The sequence below is a fragment of the Salmo salar genome, chromosome 03, assembly GCF_965601325.2.
Source record: "Salmo salar chromosome 03, fSalSal1, whole genome shotgun sequence".
In the NCBI taxonomy this organism is placed as follows: domain Eukaryota; kingdom Metazoa; phylum Chordata; class Actinopteri; order Salmoniformes; family Salmonidae; genus Salmo; species Salmo salar.
Window position 1 is genome coordinate 45,511,377 of NC_138293.1, and position 20,456 is coordinate 45,531,832.

Consider the following 20,456-nt stretch of genomic DNA (forward strand, 5'->3'; position numbering starts at 1 on the left):
TTTTGCCTACCTACAAACTTCGCTACCACAAGACAGCCCGCAACCTTTTTTTGAGGGAGAGAGCAGTGATGGGGTACTGCCGCCACCTTGTGGCGGAAGGGAAAACGTCTCCAAACACCTGTGGTCGCAGCCTGGTCTCATAGACTAGACGTAACATAGTAGACCTAACAGAGTCAATTTAAATCCGGGACACTGAAATTAGTATATGTTACCTTAGGTATGGTTATGTAAGACAGATGGTTACTTAAGGCAAAAACTAAAGTAAGGTGGCTTGGCGTCTAGCCGAAGGTTGTGAGTTTGAATCTCATTTTTATTTAATTGAACCTTTATTTAACTAGGCAAGTCAGTTAAGAACAAATTCTTATTTACAATGATTGCCTACCAAAAGGCCTCCTGCGGGGACGGGGGTCTGGGTTTAAAAAATAATAATAAATCAAATATAAATATCGGACAAAACACACATCACAACAAGAGACAGCACAACACTACATAAAGAGACCTAAGACAACAACATAGCAAGGCAGCAACACATGACAACACAGCATGGTAGCAACACAACATAACAATAGGGTAGCAGCACAAAACATGGTACAAACATTATTGAGCAGAGTCAACAGCACAAATGTCAAGAAGGTAGAGACAACAATACATTACACAAAGCAGCCACAACTGTCAGTAAAAGTGTCCATGATTGAGTCTTTGAATGTAGAGATTGAGATTAAACTGTCCAGTCTGAGTGTTTGTTTGCAGCTCGTTCCAGTCGCCAGCGAACTAAAAAGAGGAGCGACCCAGGGATGTGTGTGCTTTGGGGACCTTTAACAGAATGTGACTGGCAGAACGGATGTTGTATGTGGAGGATGAGGGCTGCAATAGATATCTCAGAGAGGGGGGAGTGAGGTCTAAGAGGGTTTTATAAATAAGCATCAATCAGTGGGTCTTGCGACAGGTATACAGAGATGACCAGTTTACAGAGGAGTATAGAGTGCAGTGATGTGTCCTATAAGGAGCATTTGTGCAAATCTGATGGCCGAATGGTAAAGAACTTCTAGCCGCTCGAGAGCACCCTTACCGGCCGATCTATAAATGATGTCTCCGTAATCTAGCATGGGTAGGATGGTCTTCTGAATCAGGGTTAGTTTGGCAGCTGGGGTGAGTGAAAGAGGAGCGATTACGATAGAGGAAACCGAGTCTCGATTGAACTTTAGCCTGCAGCTTTGATTTGTGCTGAGAGAAGGACAGTGCACAGTCTAGCCATACTCCCAAGTACTTGTATGAGGTGACTACCTCAAGCTCTAAACCTTCAGAGGTAGTAATAACACCTGTCGGAAGAGGGGCATTCTTCTTACTAAACCACATGACCTTTGTTTTGGAGGTTTTCAGAACAAGGTTAAGGGTAGAGAAAGCTTGTTGGACACTAAGAAAGCTTTGTTGTAGAGCATTTAACACAAAATCCAGGGAGGGGCCAGCTGAGTATAAGACTATCATCTGCATATAAATGTATCATCTGCATATAAATGAGAGAGCTTCCTACTGCCTGAGCTATGTTGTTGATGTAAATTGAGAAGAGTGTGGGGCCTAGGATTGAGCCTTGGGGTACTCCCTTGGTGACAGGCAGTGGCTGAGACAGCAGATTTTCTGACTTTATACACTGCACTCAGAGAGGTAGTTAGCAAACCAGGCCAAAGACCCCTCAGAGACACCAATACTCCTTAGCCGGCCCACAAGAATGGAATGGTGAACCGTATCAAAAGCTTTGGCCAAGTCAATAAAAATAGCAGCACAATATTGCTTAGAATCAAGGGCAATGGTGACATCAGTGAGGATCTTTAAGGTTGCAGTGACACATTCATAACCTGAGCCAGAAACCAGATTGCATACCCGAGAGAATACTATAGACATCAAGAAAGCCAGTCAGTTGATTATTGACATGTTTTTCCATGACTTTTGAATAACAGGGCAAAATAGAAATAGGCCTATTACAGTTAGGATCAGCTTGATCTCCCTCTTTTAAAAAAAAGGACGAACTGGGGCTGCCTTACAAGCAATGGGAACCTCCCCAGAAATGAGAGACAGGTTGGAGATAGGCTTGACGATGATAGGGCAGCAACCTTAAAAGAAGAAAGGGTCTAAACCTTCTGACCCAGATGTTTTTTTGGGGTCAAGTTTAAGGAGCTCCTTTAGCACCTCAGAATCAATGACTGCCTGCAGGGAGAAACTTTGTAGCGGGACAGGGGAAAAAAGAGGGAGAAGCATTGGGGATAGTTGCATTAGAAGGGGTGGGAGATGAGGAAATGTTGGACAAGCAAGGAGGCATGGCTGAGTCAAATAGGAATCCTGACTTAATGAAGTGGTGATTAAAGAGCTCAGGCATGTGCTTCTTGTCAGTAACAACCCCATCATCAACATTAAGGGATATTGGCAGATGTGAGGAGGAGGGTTTATTCTCCAGGTTTAACATTTTCCAGAACTTCTTGGGGTTAGACCCACAGAGAGAGAAATGCTCCTTAAAGTAACTAACTTTGGCAACAGACAACTTTACAATTTTAGATCATTAGCAACTTTTCAACTACTTACCACTTTTTAGCTACTTTGCAACTACTTAGCATGCTAGCTAACCCTTTCCCTAAACCTTGTAGCTAGCCCTTCCCCTAACACTAACCTTAACCCTAACCTCTAGCCTAGCTAACGTTAGCCACCTAGCTAGAATTCGTAACATATCGTACGTTTTGAAAATTCGCAACACATTGTACATTTTGCAAATTCGTAATACATTGTAAGCTTTGCACATTCCTTACATATAATACAGAATGAGTGATGGACATCAACAAATTATTACATACCGTACGAAACATAACATATCATACTAAATGGGTGTACAGAATAATATGAAATGCTCTGAAAACAGGTTGGTGGTCACTGCAGTAATGTCAAGTATGGCTACAGCAGACTCATAAAGCTACTGTATGCAGTACTGTTCACAGTATATCAGATCTCAATATTTATTGCCGGATTATTTTCATTGTCACATGCAATTTGACACTATCTATCTATCAAGGTTACACCCCATTACAACTGAAATTCTCAGTGGTATGAACAATATAACAAAGATAGTCTAATGCAAAATTGGCAACGTCAGGTTACTTTTAGCATTTTCAATATCCGACACAATAGAATCTAGATCACCTCCACAGGGCCGTCTCTAGTTGGGGTGCAGGGCAGGGCATTTCCCTCCCAAACGTCATTGTTGCCAGCCCAAATGATTACCCTCGCTCGAGTCATGTTAAAACGCTTGAGTCCTATTAGCTCAGATATAGCCAACAAATTTCTGTCTGCCCACCCAGAAATATCATCCTAGAACTTGCCATGCACTCCATAAGAAAGTTTGAATGAGACCGAATGAGTCAAGCACTGAATTAGACGACACCAGGTAGGTTTTCCTCATAATTATTTAATCACACATACATTTACATCATGCAGTCAATCCAAAATGGTGATATCAATAAACTTTGAACATCCCCTCCAACTCCTCCCCAGGTCTCTATGTTCTGTCCCAAATGGCACCCTATTCCCTATGCAGTCAAAAGTAGTGCACTACATAAGGAATAGGGTGCCATTTGGGACGTACCCTCGGAATGATCCAGTACCTTTTTCCATTGATGGAATCCTTATCTGTCAATTAGAAATTTAAGTAACTATTACACAGTAATAAAGTGGCTACGCTTTACTTTAGAATCAATGCAAACAAATTAATTTGGTAAACATCATGGACAAATGGTTATTGTTCTTTTTCTGTACTTTCCCATTTCATATCCATTAAATTGATGGAGTACAGTGGAACCCTGGCAGGTAAGGATAGGGTACTATGCACTTTGAAGACCATGTTGCAAAGTGTTTACTGTTCTAAAGGTTACAAAGATGAAAACTTGATAGACATTGTCCTGTCAAAGGTATAGGATACCTACCTCTCCCAAACTAGCCTCTAATAGCAGAAAATCATGGTTTACACCCCCATAAATTACCAAGTTGGAGTGTTTTCTAACCCAGTTTAAAGGTTTAAACTTTACACGAAGCGCAGGAGTATCGGATGAATAATTCTGAAGTGCTATCTTATGTAAATTTTATGTCAAATCCTTCCAAAACAACAAAAGTTCATAACATAAAACACCGACACCTTGCTGTGGCTGCAGACTATTAAAAAGACTCAATCCTGGTCACACCTAACAGTATATCATTGATATATAATATTGTACTCACAAGATGTCAGTGTTTTTGTTTCATGCTGCAATCACAGCAACAGCAAATGCTTCAGAATTTACACAAAATGACATAAAAACAAGGGTTGGAGAGACATTTTACTCTCACATAGGAAAAGAAAACAACAAAACAAGAAGACAAGAAGTGTAAAATGTATAAAGTCCTTGGCTCCTGATTGCAACTTTGATAATTAATAAACCACTTTCCAAGATGCACTGCTTTCGGATAGGCTGTGTCTGAAACGGCACCGTATTCACTATGTAGTTTTGACCAGGGCCCATAGGGCTGTGCCATTTCGGACCCAGACTAGTTTACCAGCAGACTGAACCCGACCAATCCCCTTCCTAGCCAAAGGCCCCCTGCTCATCTAACTGGCTGATCAGTGGCAAGGGCGAGCCAATCGAACACTGCCATCCAACATTCCAACCAATACAGATCAGATATGCTTGTCAAGCTAGAGAACAGTGAGACAGATATACAACTACACCAATCCACAATAAGATGACATGTGCACTTGACCTGACTTAATGAAAAGAGGGTGATTTTGGAAAACGTCTGCCTTATATCGATTCCCAATATGAATTTAATCAGAGGCTCCCCTAAATGTATTTACTCCACTCGTTATGACATTACTGGTGGTGGGGGTGAGGGCACTGAAAGGAGCCCATTGATAAAAGTACTATAAACAGTTCATTTACAAATAAAATGTTAATACAACCACCAGCCAATGGTTTGTTTAGAGGAGGTCAGGACAAAGATGGCGAGTGGATGAGAGGACCTAGCTAGCTAGGACAAGCGTGTGTGTGCCATCTATGTGCTCCAATGTGCAGATAGATAAATAACATCCAAGCAGTAACACTGCATTGAAAACCGTTGAAGAAGTAAAGACATTTGGGACGCAGGCATGAAAGCTTGCTCCTGATCAGACTCCTCTTTCCTTCTGACATCTGTTTAATGTAGTCACCGCACAAGTATGTGTCGCTTTATTTTCCTTACAATAAAAACAATGGCCACCACAGGTACTCTAATTAAATCTAAACTGAAATCGCACCTCTTGGCATTTCAAAGCCAAACACCTCTTAAGGAAGCATGTTCAGTGCCATATTACATATGTACAACAGGATAGTAGTGCTCAAAATGGCATCTATTTCAGTTTAAACCTTTTAAGAAGCTTGTAAAATCTATTGATAGAAAGAAGTGTGGTACAACCAGTATAATAGTAATGTACTGTACAAGGGATTAGCCTAAGAATGTTTGTGGTATCAAGGATCAGTCGCCTTTTCTTTTTTTCTCATCTCTTTTGAAATCCCGGTTAGCGTACATTCACATTGGCACAGTGCAAACTAAACCTTAAGACATCAAAGATGACAACAAACTGTGCCACGAAAAACAAAGCTACACATTCAAGTCAAATGTAGTTCATTGAGCCAAGACTGTACCCTGCAGTTGGTGGGTGTCTGGGTGTGTGTTTTGTTTTGTATATTAAATTGATTTCATTGTTGTTGTTTGTTCCGGAGAGAAGAAACATGAAGGTAGGTGGATCTGTACAGGGCAGGAATATTTCTATATTTATATTAAAACTCCTCCCTCTCTCTAATATATAGCCTGCAGGAAGCCAATGGCTGTAATGGAATGACAGGTTGCCAGGGTGATATCCATCTGCATCTTCTGTGGTCATGTCCCCTCCCATCTTCAAAGGCTTCAGATGTGAGAGGAGGAGAGGAAGAGAGAGAGAGAGAGGGGAGGTGGGGAGGAAAGGAATAGAGGGAAGGTGGGGAGGAGAGTAAAAGAGGGAAATTGGGGAAGAGAGGAAAAGAGGGAAGTTGGGAGGAGAGGAAGAGAGGAGGTAGGGAGTAGAGAGAGAGAGAGAGGGAAGGTAGAGAGAGAGAGAGAGAGAGAGGGAAGGTAGGGAGAGGAAGAGAGGGAGGGCTGTTAGTCTTACCAGACATGGGTGACGTCTACTAACACAAAGTGTTACTGGCATCTCCCAAGAGAGAAATAATCTGGCATGTTAGATGTACATGTGGTAATAAGATTTTAGAAAACATTAGCAGGGGTTAGCAAAAAACAAACATGACTCATATCAGAGGATCCATGCTAGCCACCAGAAAAGTCAAGGCCATTCAACCACACAGCAGTTTTCTTCAGAGCTCTACTATTTCGAATCTGTTAACACAGGTCAATTACAGTAGGAAATTGACCCATTAAAAACTCCCAAGCCCTGTGGTTAGCTGCCTCTCAAACAGGCCCATTCATACTAAGCGTGTTATGGGCATCATCCCTGCCTCCTCCGCCACAGAGGTACCTGTCCATCTCACCTGTGTATCAGATCCGGTCTCTACTCTAGCCATCTGACCTATGTGGTATGGAGGGGGTCATCAGAATTACTACACTGCATACACTATAATATATACACTCTGTTAACAGTTTATTAGGTACACCATCCCGTTCTTAAAAAAAATGGTTTGCTGCTACAAACAGTGAGTTATGTGGCTGTGGCTTGCTAAATAAAGAGGCAAGACAGGCATTCACTTACTGTTCAATTGAACGTTCGAATGAGCAAAACGTGTGACCTGAGCTACTTTGAGTGTGGTATGATCATCGGTGCTAGGGGCGCGGTTCCATTATCTCAGAAACGTCCGGCCTCCTGTGCTTTTCACGCACGACAGTGTCTAGGGTTTACCAAAATGGTGTAACAAACAAATAAACATCCAGTCAGCGGCAGTCTTTTCGGCGAAAACAGCTTGTAGATGAGAGGTCGAAGGAGAATGGCAAGAATCGTGCAAACTAACAGGCGGGCCACAAACAGGCAAATAACTGCGCAGTACAACAGTGGTGTGCAGAACGGCATCTCGGAACGCACAACTCGTTGGATGGGCTAATGCAGCAGACGAACACACCGGGTTCCACTCATATCAGCTAAAAACAAGAAGGGTCTCCAGTGGGCACGCCATCACCAACACTGAATATTGAGGAGTGGAAAAACATTGCCTGGTCCGACGAATCCCAGTTCCTGTTACGTCATGCTGATGGAGGAGTCAGGATTTGCAGTAAGCAGCATGACTCCATGGACCCACCCTGCCTGGTGTCAACAGTACAGACTGCTGGTGGTTGTGTAATGTTGTGGGGAATGTTTTCCTGGCACACGTTAGGTCCCTTGACACCAATTCAGAAACGGTTCCACGCCCCGAAGAATTCAGGCTGTTCTGGAGGCAAAGGGGGGGGGGGGGTCCGACCCGGTTCTAGATGGGTGTACCTAATAAACTGTGTGTATATGCCATATAAAATACACTTTTATCCAAAGCAACTTACAGTAGTGCTTGCATACATTTTTGTATGGGGGGCAGCAGTGGGACACAAACCCACAATCCTGGCATTGATTGCAAGCACCATGGTCTACCAACTGAGCCACACAGGCCCTACACACATTACTACACTGCATCAACTCTTAGATATATGGGAGAAGTCGAAATGATCCCCATGTTGGGAGTTATGGATCCAGGATCAAACTTGTGTTTCTCATCATATTCTACAGTATATTTTTCCCATTGAGGCAGTAGTCAGTCACTCACTTCTTGTCTGGCTTCATGCCTCCTCCTCCCCTGATGGCCACGGCCTGGCTGTTCTGGTAGAAACCCCCTCCGCCGCGGTTCACGTTGGGGTGGGTGGGGGACGCCACTGGAGGCTGACCAGGACGAATGGGTTTGGCTGTGGAGGGGGGCAGAGGAACACAACAGTTTAGGAATGGCATCCATTTATGTACTGAATAACGTTTGTGTTCAACGTTCAAGGATCAAGTTTATTAAGCCATTTGTAGGTATTGGAATACATATATTGCAATGTGTTTTGTATGAGCGCAAAAACAATAAAAGCATAAGTCACACACAAGGCAGTCAATGTAAAAGCAGTACACAAAAATATATGCTAGAGGAACTCAGTTTAGGAATGGCATCCATTAATATACTGAATATCCAACCATACATTAACCACCAGGATTACAGCATTCAGTGTGTGTGTGCATCTTCCCTCTCTCCTCACCGATCTGAGCAGAGTGGCCCCTCCTGGCCATGTTCTTAGCCCTGACGGCATCTTTGATGCGGTCCACCTCTTGCTGGTAACGTTTGCGGTCGCGTGCAGCGTTCTCTTTGGCCTCCTTCAGTGCCGACTCCAGGGCCTTGACCCGCTCAGCCGTAGCACGCAGACGCTTCTCCAGTTTAGGAAGCTCACAGCGCAGGTCTGCATTATCACGTACCAGCTGAGAGGGAGAGAGAGAGAGAGAGAGGTTTGACAAATTAGCCATCTCCAAAAGCACTAGAGTTGGTATGATTTCAGTGTGTTTGGGTGTATTTGTTGGTTTCATAGTTGAGAACATACCTGTTTGTGAACCTTGGTAAGCTGCTCCAGGTTGTTCTCCAGAAAGGAGATCTTCTGTTTCTGAGCTGCGCTGCCTCCTGTGTCATCAGAGTCCATCTCAGCACTCTTCTTCACTCGGGTAGCCAGGTCCTGGACAAACAGCTTTCTAAGGTTGTGCAGAGTCTGGAGCTCCTTGGCCTGGAGGAGTAGGGGAAGTGTTAGAGAGGTTAAAGGAGGATGGAAACACTCACCCAAATTACCCTTCTTTTTTGCAATTATTAATCATAGAAAGGCATAGAGATTCATGAAAAGAAAGAAGTTTGACTATAAAGGTTAATTAAAATGTACCTTTTAACCGCCCTTTAAGGGGAAAGCCGAAGAGCTGTTGTTAATTGTAGTCTACTCACCACGGTCTCCTCCAATCCCTTCAGGTCCTGTCTGGCCTGTTCTCTCCTGTCCTGCATCACCCTGCACAGCACAACACACAGACGCATTAGCCACAGCTTGACTGCAGTAACATTAGACAAGTATAGTGCTAATCTAAGCTAACCAACATCATTGTGTATATGCCACACAGCAATTAGCGATCACATATTCTGAACATGCCCACTGTCAGTACGTGTATGTATCGTACGTTAGCTCGTGAAGTTTGCGGCTCTTCTCCTGGTCGGTAGACTTGAGTTTCTCGTGTTCCACCCTGAGACGCTCCCGTTCCAGCATGATCTTCTGGTTGAGACTGGAACAAATCAAAATCAAATTGTATTTTTCACATGCGCCGAATACAACAGGTGCCGAGTCAATGTGCTGGTGTACGGGTTAGTCCAGGTCATTGATGTCATATGTACATGTAGCTAGGGGTAAAGTGACTATACATAGATAATAAACAGTGAGTGGCAGCAGTGTAAAAAGGGGGTCAATACAAATAGTCAAGGTAGCCATTTGATTAACTGTTGAGCAGTCTTGTGGCTTGGGGGTAGAGAAGCTGTTAAGAAGCCTTTTGGAGAACAGTCTATGATTCGGGTGGCTGGACTCTTTGACAATTTTTAGGGCCTTCCTCTGACACCGCCTGGTATAGCCTGGTATAGAGGTCCTGAATGGCAGGAAGGTTGGCCCCAGTGTAACACAACAACACAATATAACACCCTAGCACTGGAGACAGGAGACATAGTAGTTGCCTCCCAAATGGGACATAACCACAGTAAACAGTGGACAATGTGTACATGGGGTATGTTTAGTCTCTTACTCCTGCAGTTCAGTGATGTGGTGCGCCTTCTTGTCCAGCTCATCCCTGAGGCTGCTGATCTGTTTCTGATGGGCCTCACGGTGACCAGCGATCTGCTTCTCTACAGCCTCCTGGGGATGACACACAGAGGTCAAGGGACACCAATCAACATCCCTAACATATCATCATAGTAGGCAGTCGGACAAGTGGACAAGTCTGGACTAGTCTTACCAAGAGTTCACCAATCAACTGAATCATCTGGAATATATCATGACTTCTGGTCTGCGTCCCAACTGGTACTGGTATATATTCCCTATATAGTGCACTACTTTTAACCAGAGCCTGGTCAAAAGTAGCAGACTAAACTCCACGATGAGGGAAGTTTATGATGAACTCCACCAACGGCGTGGAGCCGAGACCAGGTTCTGTGGAATCTAGCTCCGACTACTCAATTCGCCCAAGGCCAATACTTTATGAAGCCTGGTCTCGGTTCCACGCCGTTGGTGAAATTCATCAGAAACTTCCTTCACCATGGAGTGGAGTTTAGTCCGCTAGGTCAAAAGTAGTGCACTATTTGGGTCACACCACTGATCTGAAATTTAATTTGGAGTAGAAGGCAGCCCTGTGGTATGGAGAAGACATCGTACCTTGACTTCATTGGCTGATTGGATCTCGTTCTCCTTCTCCATGGCGTTGACTTTCTCTGCAAAAGGGAAACATTTGTCACTAGGTGGCACTATAGGCCTTCAATCTGTTTTAGAGATGTTTATATGCAATGTATTCCATTATGTGTTGTCAGTGCATAGAGAGTAGCTGTGTGTGTGTGTGTGTGTGTGTGTGTGTGTGTGTGTGTGTGTGTGTGTGTGGTACCCTGGGCACTGATCTTGACCAGTTCTTCGTTCAGAGAGTCAACGTTCTCCTCAAGCTGTCTCTTCTTCTGCTCCACGTTCTGAAGATACTCTGTCAGGGACTTGATCTTAGCCTCGTGCTGCAGGGGGGGATGGAGAATGTTAATTACACAAACACATGGGGTTTATGTGGATTAAATAGCTAGTGATTCTTTAGCAGGTCTCAGTTTGATTACTGTGTTCATGGGAGGAACAGGAAAGAGTAAGCCTGATCCCAGATCTGTTTGTGCTTTGCCTACTCCACTTTCATTGTCAAGCCAAACATCAGTGGAAGATTAGGTTGGCGAGAGTGATTATGGTATGGTGGCCAGTGTTATGGCCAATTCCATTTAAATTCAGTCAATTCAGGAAGGGAATTGCATTAGAATTTGTTTACTTCCTGAAATGACTGAATTTAAATGGAATTGAGCACAACCCTGACAGTGGCAGATTGAGGCTGTTGTGGAGTGTGTAGATCTAGAACTACGATGAGAGAAGCGGGCTAATACCCATAGAGATCCTTTAATAATACACTTTCTATATGAAACAATGTGGTAATACCTGTTGGATCCTTAGTTGACAGGCGGCCAGCTCCTTGTCGTTCTCGTCCATCTTCTTGTTGCTCTCTGACTGGGTGCTCTCCAGCTGTTTGCTGCGTTTCACCATGGTCTTCACCTCCGACTTCATCTTACTGATGTACAGACGAGCCACCGTAAAGTCCTCATCTATCAGACCACTGCCGTCGTGTTGCTAGGGGTGAGGGAGGTGAGTGAGAGAGAATGAGAAACAGAGAGAAAGGAGTCGGAGTAGTGTTTCATTTTATTCAGGTTGGCCCTGTCCGGGGGTATCGTCGGACGGGGCCACAGTGTCTCCCAACCCCTCCTGTCTCAGCCTCCAGTATTTATGCTGCAGTAGTTCGTGTCGGGGGGCTAGGGTCAGTGTTATATCTGGAGTATTTCTCCTGTCTTATCTGGTGTCCTGTGTGAATTTAAGTATGATCCCTCTAATTCTCTCTCTCTCCCTCTCCTCCCGGAGGACCTGAGCCCTGGGACCATGCCTCAGGACTACCCAACTGGCCTGATGACTCCTTGCTGTCCCCAGTCCCCCTGGTCGTGCTGCTGCTCCTATTTCAACTGTTCTGCCTGCGGCTATGGAACCCTGACCGGTTCACCAGACGTGCTACGTAGTCCCGGACCTGCTGTTTTCGACTCGCTCTCTCTACCGCACCTGCTGTCCCTAACTGTGAATGCTCGGCTATGAAAAGCCAACTGACATTTACTCCTGAGGTGCTGACCTGTTGCACCCTCTACAACCACTGTGATTATTATTATTTGACCCTGCTGTTCTGTTATAATCTCCACCTGGCATAGCCAGAAGAGGACTGGCCACTCCTCAGAGCCTGGTTCCTCTCTAGGTTTCTGCCTTTCTAGGGAGTTTTTCCTAGCCACCGTGCTTCTACATCTGCATTGCTTGCTGTTTGGGGTTTTAGGCTGGGTTTCTGTATCGCACTTTGTGACATTGGCTGATGTAAAAAGGGCTTTATAAATACATTTGATTGATTGATTGATTGGAGAAAATGACATTAAATATTTCCTTTAGTTGCCAATAAAATAATACCCATCTTTGGAGTGTGATGTGGTGAGGTGTCATGTGCTTTTACCTTGATCTCGGTACTGCCCACGGCGATGCCAATCTCTGCCAGGTCTTTCAGTAGTGATGACATCATCTCAGAGACCCTCTTCTTCTGGTGGTTGCTCATGTCCTTCAGTTTCTGCAGCTCAGAGTCAATGGACGTCAGGACGCTCTGGAGAGAGAGAGAGAGAGAAAAACATTTTAACATGAACATTTCCTAAACATTAGGGGCAAAAAAGGGCTATAACTCACATACAGTACCAGTCAAAAGTTTGGACACACCTACTCGTTCAAGGGTTTTTCTTTATTTTTTACTATTTTCTACATTGCAGAATAATAGTGAAGACATCACAACTATGAAATAACACATATGGAATCATGTAGTAACCAAAAAAGTATTAAATGAATTCTAAATAAATCACAGACAGTGTCACCAGCAAACCACACCATCACACCTCCTCCATGCTTCAGGGTGGGAACCACACATGCGGAGATCGTTCACCTACTCTGCGTCTCACAAAGACATGGCGGTTAGAACCAAAAATCTCAAATTCTTATCAGACCAAAGGACAGATTTCCACCGATCTAATGCCCATTGATCATGTTTCTTGGCCCAAGCAAGTCTCTTCTTCTTATTGGTATCCTTTAGTAGTGGTTTCTTTGCAGCAATTCGACCATGAAGGCCTGATTCATGCAGTCTCCTCTGAACAGTTCATGTTGAGATGTGTCTGTTACTTGAACTCTGTGAAGCATTTATTTGTGCTGCAATTTCTGAGGCTGGTAACTCTAATGAACTTATCCCCTGCATCAGAGGTAACTCTGGGTCTTCCTTTCCTGTGGCGGTCCTCATGAGAGCCAGTCTCATCATAGCGCTTGATGGTTTTTGCGACTGCACTTGAAGAAACGTTCAAAGTTCTTGAAATTTTCCGGAATGACTGACCTTCATGTCGTTAAGTAATGATGGACTGTCGTTTCTCTTTGCTTATTTGAGCTGTTCTTGCCATAAAATGTACTTGGTCTTTTACCAAATAGGACTATCTTCTGTATCCCACCCCAACCTTGTCACAACACAACTGATTGGCTCAAATGCATTAAGTAAAGAAATTCCACAAATGAACTTTTAACAAGGCACACCTGTTAATTGAAATGCATTCCAGGTGACCTCATGAAACTGGTTGAGAAAATGCCAAGAGTGTGCAAAGCTGTCATCAAGGCAAAGGGTGGCTACTTTGAAGAATCTAAAATCTAAAATATATTTGGATTCGTTTAACACTTTTTTGGATACTACACGATTCCATATGTGTTATTTCATAGTTCTGATGTCTTCACTATTATTCTACAATGTAGAAAATAGTCAAAATAAAGAAAAACCCTGGAATGAGTAGGTGTGTCCAAACTTTTGACTGGTAATGTATTTAAAATATTATAAGAATATATTAAAGCGACCAGGAAAAAATGACATGCAGGTCCTAGAATGCATCACAATGAATAGGACACAGACAGCTCTCTTCATGAGCAGGGACAGTGAGGAACATTGTCTCACCGATTTCTGGTTGAGCTCATCGCTGACCATCTCAAACTCCTTGGTCTTGTCCTCGACCTCCTGGCTCTTCTGGTCATAGTTAACAGCCAGCTCCTCCAATGCCTGCAGAACCTCCTTCACCTCATCCTTGGAAGCCTCGTTCTCAGCCTGCAGGCGGTTCAGCTCTGACTGCAGGTTATCGTGGTCGCGCCGAGACGACGCCAGTAGCTACAAATACAAACATGTTTTGAATCCATTTTATGATTCAACCCATAGGGCTCTGGTTAAAAGTACTGCACTATATAGGGCAAAGGGTGCCATTTGGGAAACAGACAAACTCACCTCCTCCTGGTCCAACATCTGCTGCTTGAGCTTCTCTGCCAGCTGGCTCTGCTGGTTGATCTCATCATCCTGGACACACAGATAGAGGACATGGTTAGCATCACTCATTTAAACAGGGCTCAAACTGTATGTTTAAACAATCAAGTTTGTCTACATTTTGGCCTCAGTTTGAGCATTGTCTACCTTCAAAATGAAGTGGTTAACACGGAGTCCATGGCGGTGTTTCTGAGAGAAGACTGCAGCACATAACCTCAGAGCCTGCTCTCGCTCAAGCACAGTACCCTCTCTGAATTCAACCATTGACCGTTCCACGCTGTGGTCTCTATGACCACAGTGTGGCTGGCTGTTCTGTTCCTACAGGACTGGAGGTTCTGGGACCGGTTTCACCCTTGAGTTGGAACGAGGGTGCAACTGGCCCATAATGGAGACAGCATGGGCAGGGCCATTGATGGCTGTCACAGAAGCGGTCATTGCAAAGATGAAAGATGAGCTTAGACACACACACACACACACACACACACACACACACACACACACGCTCTGTGGCAGGTCTCTCTCACCTTATCATCCAGCTGCTTGTAGAGCTTGGCCAGCTCCACCTCACACTTGTCCTTCTCTGCGTCGGTCAGACGGAGCTGGGGCATGTTGGGGGTGGAGGCAGGCTTGTCGTTGGGCACATTGTCCAGGGCCAACACCTCAGCTTGGGCCTTCTCCTTGTCAAACTGCTCGTCCACCGGCACACTCTCACCTGCAGGGGGCAGCGTGGTGACACAGAAAGCTCAGAAAGGAGTAGGATGAAGTTGCTTCTAGAAGCTGAACTTCAGTCACTTTTGCATTTTCCCCACTAAGGGTTAAGGTTAGGATTGGTGGAGGGAAAGCTGATCCTAGATCTGTACCGAGAGGAGACTTTACCCCAGAGAGGTCAGACAGACACCCTGCAAGGCCTTTACTGTACAGCACAGACCTAGTAGAACAGCAGGTCTTGTTCATTAAGGTAAGGCATAACGTAGCGAGACTGTTCACAAAAGAGTGGTTTTCTTCCGGTTTGCACCCAATAACACGCCCCAGGTTTGCATGGTTAACATGTGTGTGGGTGCGTGCGTACATGTGTACGTTTGGTGTCGTGTTCGGGAGGGAGGATTATTTGAATAATCTACGATTAATACATTTTTGGGATGAAGCTGGGGGGGGGGGGGGGGGGGGGGGGGGTTGGAGTCTTTCCACTCAGTGCAGATGGTTTCCAGTGAATGATGCAGCCACTCAGCTAAAATGAGACCATTATGTGAAGAGCTGTGCCCAAACCTCGTGTGCGTCTCAAATGGCGCCCTATTCACTATATAGTGCACTACTTTTGACCAGAGCCCTATGGGCTGTCAAGGGTGTCAATGTTATGTAGGCCCTGGTCAAAGGTAGTGCACTTCATAGGTAATAGGATGCCATATGGGACTCAGCGCAGGTGAATGTCCTCTCCTCCTCACCGTTCCTCCAGCGGTTGAGCTCATTCTCCAGCCAGGTGATGGTGTTCCTCAAGGCCTTTCCCTTCTCCTTCTCCCTCTCGTACTTCTTCTTCCACTGTTCTGCCGTCAGCTCCACGTTCACACACACTGTGTTCTTAATGGTCTTCGCTCTGGAAACATCATAAACAGGACAAAAGCATTACACCCTATTCTAATTCAACAGCCCTGAATAGCTCACAAAATAGTGATTGTTGGTAACTCATTGTCAAATGTTTATGTATTTTTTTCATATGATGTAAAACTCATCATCATCACACGTTTTGCTCTATGTTGAAAATGTGACTGCTGACATGCACACTTTTTAGGGGATTGTATCAACAGTGGACTACTGAGAAGATCGTTTTTGAGTGAACTATCCTTTTAAGAGCTAGTGAGTGTGCCCACCTCTGTCCGAACATGAGAGTGGACTTGGTCTCCGACTCGTTGTAGGCGGAGGGGGAGGCGCAGATGACGATGGTGGTCCTACAGTTCCCCCCCAAAGAATCCTGAAGGATTCTGGTCATTTTACTGTCTCTGTATGGGATATAGCCCTGAAACAAAGCAGACCAAACAAACAAAGAAAATTCATTAAGAGAAACAACAATAGAATTGCCTCCAGGTTGTGAAATTCTGAGCAAAGAAACAAAACAAACCAATCTATCATTAAAACAAATGGTGTAGAATTAGACAAGTTTGAATCAGCTTGAACCAAAACCTTGCCTTGAGGTACATGTATTTTCATCTCTTAAAGAATTGAGGATACTTTTGATGTGAGGTATTGGTCTTTAGTGAGTCTACGCGTCTTTGCACTGAATGAACACCAAACAAACCGCCAGTCATAACATCCGTCATAGTAGAGAAGTACTCACAGACCCTTCGGCCAGAGCTGAAATGACATTGCCCAGTGATGACAGAGACTTGTTGATGTTCTTGGCCTCATCCAACACGGCACCCTCTGCTCCTGTCTTGCTGACCTGGGAGGAAAGAGACAGACAGGGACCTTCTGGTAAGATGGAGGACTTGAACATTAACACTTTCTTTGCAACAGAGTCCTTAAGAGGTCTTAATAGTATATTATCATGGGTCAAGCATGTGGTCTGAATGACATTGCCTAACAATGTTAATCAGTTCTGATATCCGTTCTGATAATAACAACATTAGGCAACTGGGAAAAGACAGAAGGGCTATGTGCATTTGCTCAGAGATGGAAATCTTTTTTCCATTTCTACCATGTAGCAGAGAGGACTAAGTGTGAGAGAGTGCCGAAGAGAGAGCGAGAGAGACCGCTCTTGCCAGTATACCTTTATTAAGATTACGTAACGGTATCTGCCTCAGCCGTCATCAGAACACGAAAGAGCAGTGTTCAGGTTTCTCTTCTCTAATATCATTGTTTACTCCCACGCCCCTGCAACAAGCTAACTCAGACGTGCGAGGGCTTTTCCAACCTTTTCACTTCCAGCCAGGTCGACGAGGTAGAGCTTTCCGCTGAGTTTCTGCTCGGTAGCAGTGTTCTCCTGCTTCACGTTGATCTGGAAGATACTGTGACTTCTGGAGCTGTGCTCATTCATATCTACAGCAAGACAACACATCTGGGATCAGCACTGAACAGGCATTTATATGGCACCCCATTCCCTACATAGACCAGAGCCCTCAAAAGTAGTGCACTATAAAGGGAATGAATATACACTACAGAGTGCATGATCATGTAGTATGTTGGACACTGTTTCTTATTGTATACAGTAGATTGGTCCGATTTTATGGATGAGTCGGTTACGGTAACCAGAGCTCTGACACGTGTGAGAATCGCCTGGATGCTAGATCTGTTTGTGTTCTCTTGCCAACTACTTTATGGAACTGTCATGCCATGTTTGGCGTGGCAATGCGTGACGAGTCGTTAAGAGAGCAGAAACAGATCTGGGACCAGGGTAGCGTGAGAAACCATTGAGCACCATTTCTTAAATCAGAACAAAAAGAAAATCAAGCTCAATGACCTATTGAGGCGTATCAGGTAACATTACAGACAGTGGAACCATTTCAGCAAAGAATATGGCACTGAAATGGACACACAAGATAAGTGAGGCTCAGGGTTGGTGCTTTGGGATGCGTCCCATAAGGTACTCTATTCCCTTTATAGTGCACTACTTTTGACCAGGGCCCATACCAGAGCCCTATGGGGATTGAGCAAAAGTAGTGCACTATAAAAGGAATAGGGCGCCATTTGGGATGCAGATTTGGTGCGGTCTCTTACTTGTAACTGCTACGTGTCTGTTAGATTTTCCTTCGTCGATGGTGTCCATGACTTCCTCTGGGCTGCAGACAAATCTCTCAGTGCATCCCTGTGGACAAAAAAAACAATGATGTGACACTGGGCAATCTTATACATTCTAAATAACATAATAATAACAATAATAAATGCCATTTCAACAAATACTTTTATTCAGAGCGACTTGCACTAGTGCGTGCATACATATCTTCAGATAATGTGTCTTTTCATAGGGAATAGCTACATTAACAAGGTCAGGTGACACCTTCATGTCTTTTGTTATTAGGTGGCTGCGGTCTAACTCTGTGACAGTTGAATGGGTGAGGGATAGTTAGTTCATCCCTGGATTGAAGCCTCACCTTGACATAGGGAACTCTGTTTTTGTCTTCGTGCACCGACAGGTTTGTCTTTGACACTGGAGAAGAGAGAAGGAAACATACATTTCATTATCCTAGTGGTCTCCAGCAGGTCGATCGCCAGCTACCAGTCGCTCTCAGCCCACCTACGAGTAGCTCGCCAAACAATTCTAAAAGTATATGCAATATTCACGTGTTCCACCGCAAACTGTCATAAACAAATCTCACATATTAGCTTAAAAAGCCAAACCTAACACACTATCTGCCAAATAATTGCCAGCCATTTTGCCACTGTCTGTCTGTGTGGTGCGCGCGTTTGCCTGTCACTCCGTGTGTAGCCAGTTTATGCAATAACCATCTTGTGGGTTGACAGAAATACTTCCCCCAAAACCTTCTCAATTAAATGTTAACTGCAAAGTAGGGTTTACCTGGCAGTAAGTATATCATTTGTATCTGTTATTTGCAAACTTTGCTATGAAATTAGCAGCAGCGTCACTAAACCAGCATATTAGACTGCACATTCAGTACACGCTAGATGTGCAATTAAAGGGTCAGATGTGCAATTAAATTATCGAAGTGTGTTAGTGTTCTTCCAGACCTAAAATAAAATGGTATTCGAATGCGATGTAAGCATTGACATGGTCTCAGAACATACAATTTCGTTGCTTCTCTATGAACAATTGTAATTTTGAGAGTGAAAAACCAATATACAAAAACAATATATACAAAATAATTTGGGTGAAAAAAAAAAGAATCACAGATTTTATAGGGCCCCCCTTAAGAGTTGTTTATTAACCATTATTTTACTAGGTATATTGACAGAAAACATAGTGCACTACTTTCTCATGTATACTAAGGACCCGGGGACGAGTTGCAGGAGAGAGAAAAGAAGAATGTGCCTATTTTAAAGCTTGAAAAAATGTTTTGCTAATGACATGTTGATTTTTTTTAAGCAGCTTTCATGCTAGAAAAGGTTGGAGACTCCTGAATTAGCCATTTAAGTATCCTTGACAGCGTTGACACAGGCAGAGTAATTCTGACTTGTTTCCACTAATTGATATTTTGACCAATCAGATCAGCTTTTTGCCAATAATTGGGGAAAAGATCAGAATTGGGCTGTCTGTGTAAATGCAGCCATAGCGTGTGTGAAGAAACCTCATGCTCAAACTGGGTGTGGAGATTTACGTAATGGCAGATGCAGATACAGCATATTAACGTACCAATATGCAGACATTCTTTTCAGTCCAAAAATGAACTGAATATTCATTCCAATATCAGTAACATTTCCACCCTTTTCAACATGCAAATTTTCATTCATTAGATAAGCTCTACATAGCCTTTCAACAGATCGTTATGTAAACTAGCCAATTATCCACACTACTGTAGCATGGCCACGAGCAAAAAGGAGAGGTACGCTATACATTGTGTGTTCCAAATGGCACCCAAATTCCCTACGTAGTACACTACTTTTCACCAGAGAGCCTTGGTCAAAAGTAGGGAAAAGGGTGCCATTGGGACAGTCTGTGTTCACTCTGCCTGGGACATACCATCCAAGAGGTCCCGAATCTTGTCCAAGTAAATTTCAAAATATGAAACCTGGAAGAGAAGAGTCATCTCTTATTAGCAGAGATCCCACATAGAGAAATCAATAGGTTTTAAAAACCTGCTAAGTGAAGTGATGCTACGGAGTGTCTTTGAACTAGCTGTGGCAATTCAAGGTTAGCATGCTGCCTATGGAGAGTAGGAAGAGTTGTTCTACTTGGACAGAACAAATATGCATCCCAAATGGCACCCTATTCCCTACATAATGCACTACTTTTGACCAGAAACTATGGGCCCTGACAAAAGTAGTGCACCATCTAGGGAAAAGAGTGCAATTTAGGAGGCAAGCAGGGGGATGTATTTGTAGAGAACTAACCAGTACCTACCTTGATGTGGAACTCCAGGTTCTCGTCCATGGAATAGATGTAGTTAAAGATGTCCTGCACTATCCTGGGGATGATCCCCATTCCATCTGTGTCATGGAGGTTACCCTCCATTGTGTGTGTTTTGCCGGAAGATGTCTGTCCGTATGCAAATATTGTCCCGTTGTACCCCTCCAGAACATCTGAAAGAAGAAGACTACTTCA

At 44.0% G+C, this 20,456-nt stretch overlaps 1 protein-coding gene across 2 annotated transcripts in view; it reads right to left on the reverse strand.

Annotated features, from left to right (window-relative positions):
• Positions 1–3,428: 3,428 nt before the first annotated feature.
• LOC106600599 (kinesin-1 heavy chain) overlaps positions 3,429–20,456 on the reverse strand; it is a 34,243-nt gene continuing 17,215 nt past the window's right edge. The window contains exons 3-25 of one of the 2 annotated variants that reach the window (XM_014192088.3): positions 20,256–20,434; positions 19,875–19,923; positions 18,331–18,386; positions 17,957–18,044; positions 17,154–17,278; positions 16,578–16,682; positions 16,114–16,259; positions 15,691–15,839; positions 14,773–14,960; positions 14,213–14,281; positions 13,892–14,098; positions 12,377–12,520; positions 11,278–11,466; positions 10,700–10,817; positions 10,477–10,532; positions 9,851–9,960; positions 9,242–9,343; positions 9,015–9,075; positions 8,629–8,805; positions 8,293–8,509; positions 7,827–7,962; positions 6,573–6,610; positions 3,429–5,953 (exon numbers count right to left, since the gene is read on the reverse strand). In XM_014192088.3, coding sequence (XP_014047563.1) covers positions 6,598–6,610; positions 7,827–7,962; positions 8,293–8,509; positions 8,629–8,805; positions 9,015–9,075; positions 9,242–9,343; positions 9,851–9,960; positions 10,477–10,532; positions 10,700–10,817; positions 11,278–11,466; positions 12,377–12,520; positions 13,892–14,098; positions 14,213–14,281; positions 14,773–14,960; positions 15,691–15,839; positions 16,114–16,259; positions 16,578–16,682; positions 17,154–17,278; positions 17,957–18,044; positions 18,331–18,386; positions 19,875–19,923; positions 20,256–20,434 — 2,684 coding nt within the window. In that variant the 3' untranslated portion in view covers positions 3,429–5,953; positions 6,573–6,597. The remainder of the gene's footprint in view (positions 5,954–6,572; positions 6,611–7,826; positions 7,963–8,292; positions 8,510–8,628; positions 8,806–9,014; positions 9,076–9,241; positions 9,344–9,850; positions 9,961–10,476; positions 10,533–10,699; positions 10,818–11,277; positions 11,467–12,376; positions 12,521–13,891; positions 14,099–14,212; positions 14,282–14,772; positions 14,961–15,690; positions 15,840–16,113; positions 16,260–16,577; positions 16,683–17,153; positions 17,279–17,956; positions 18,045–18,330; positions 18,387–19,874; positions 19,924–20,255; positions 20,435–20,456) is intronic. The other variant, XM_014192089.3, reaches the window with a different exon arrangement.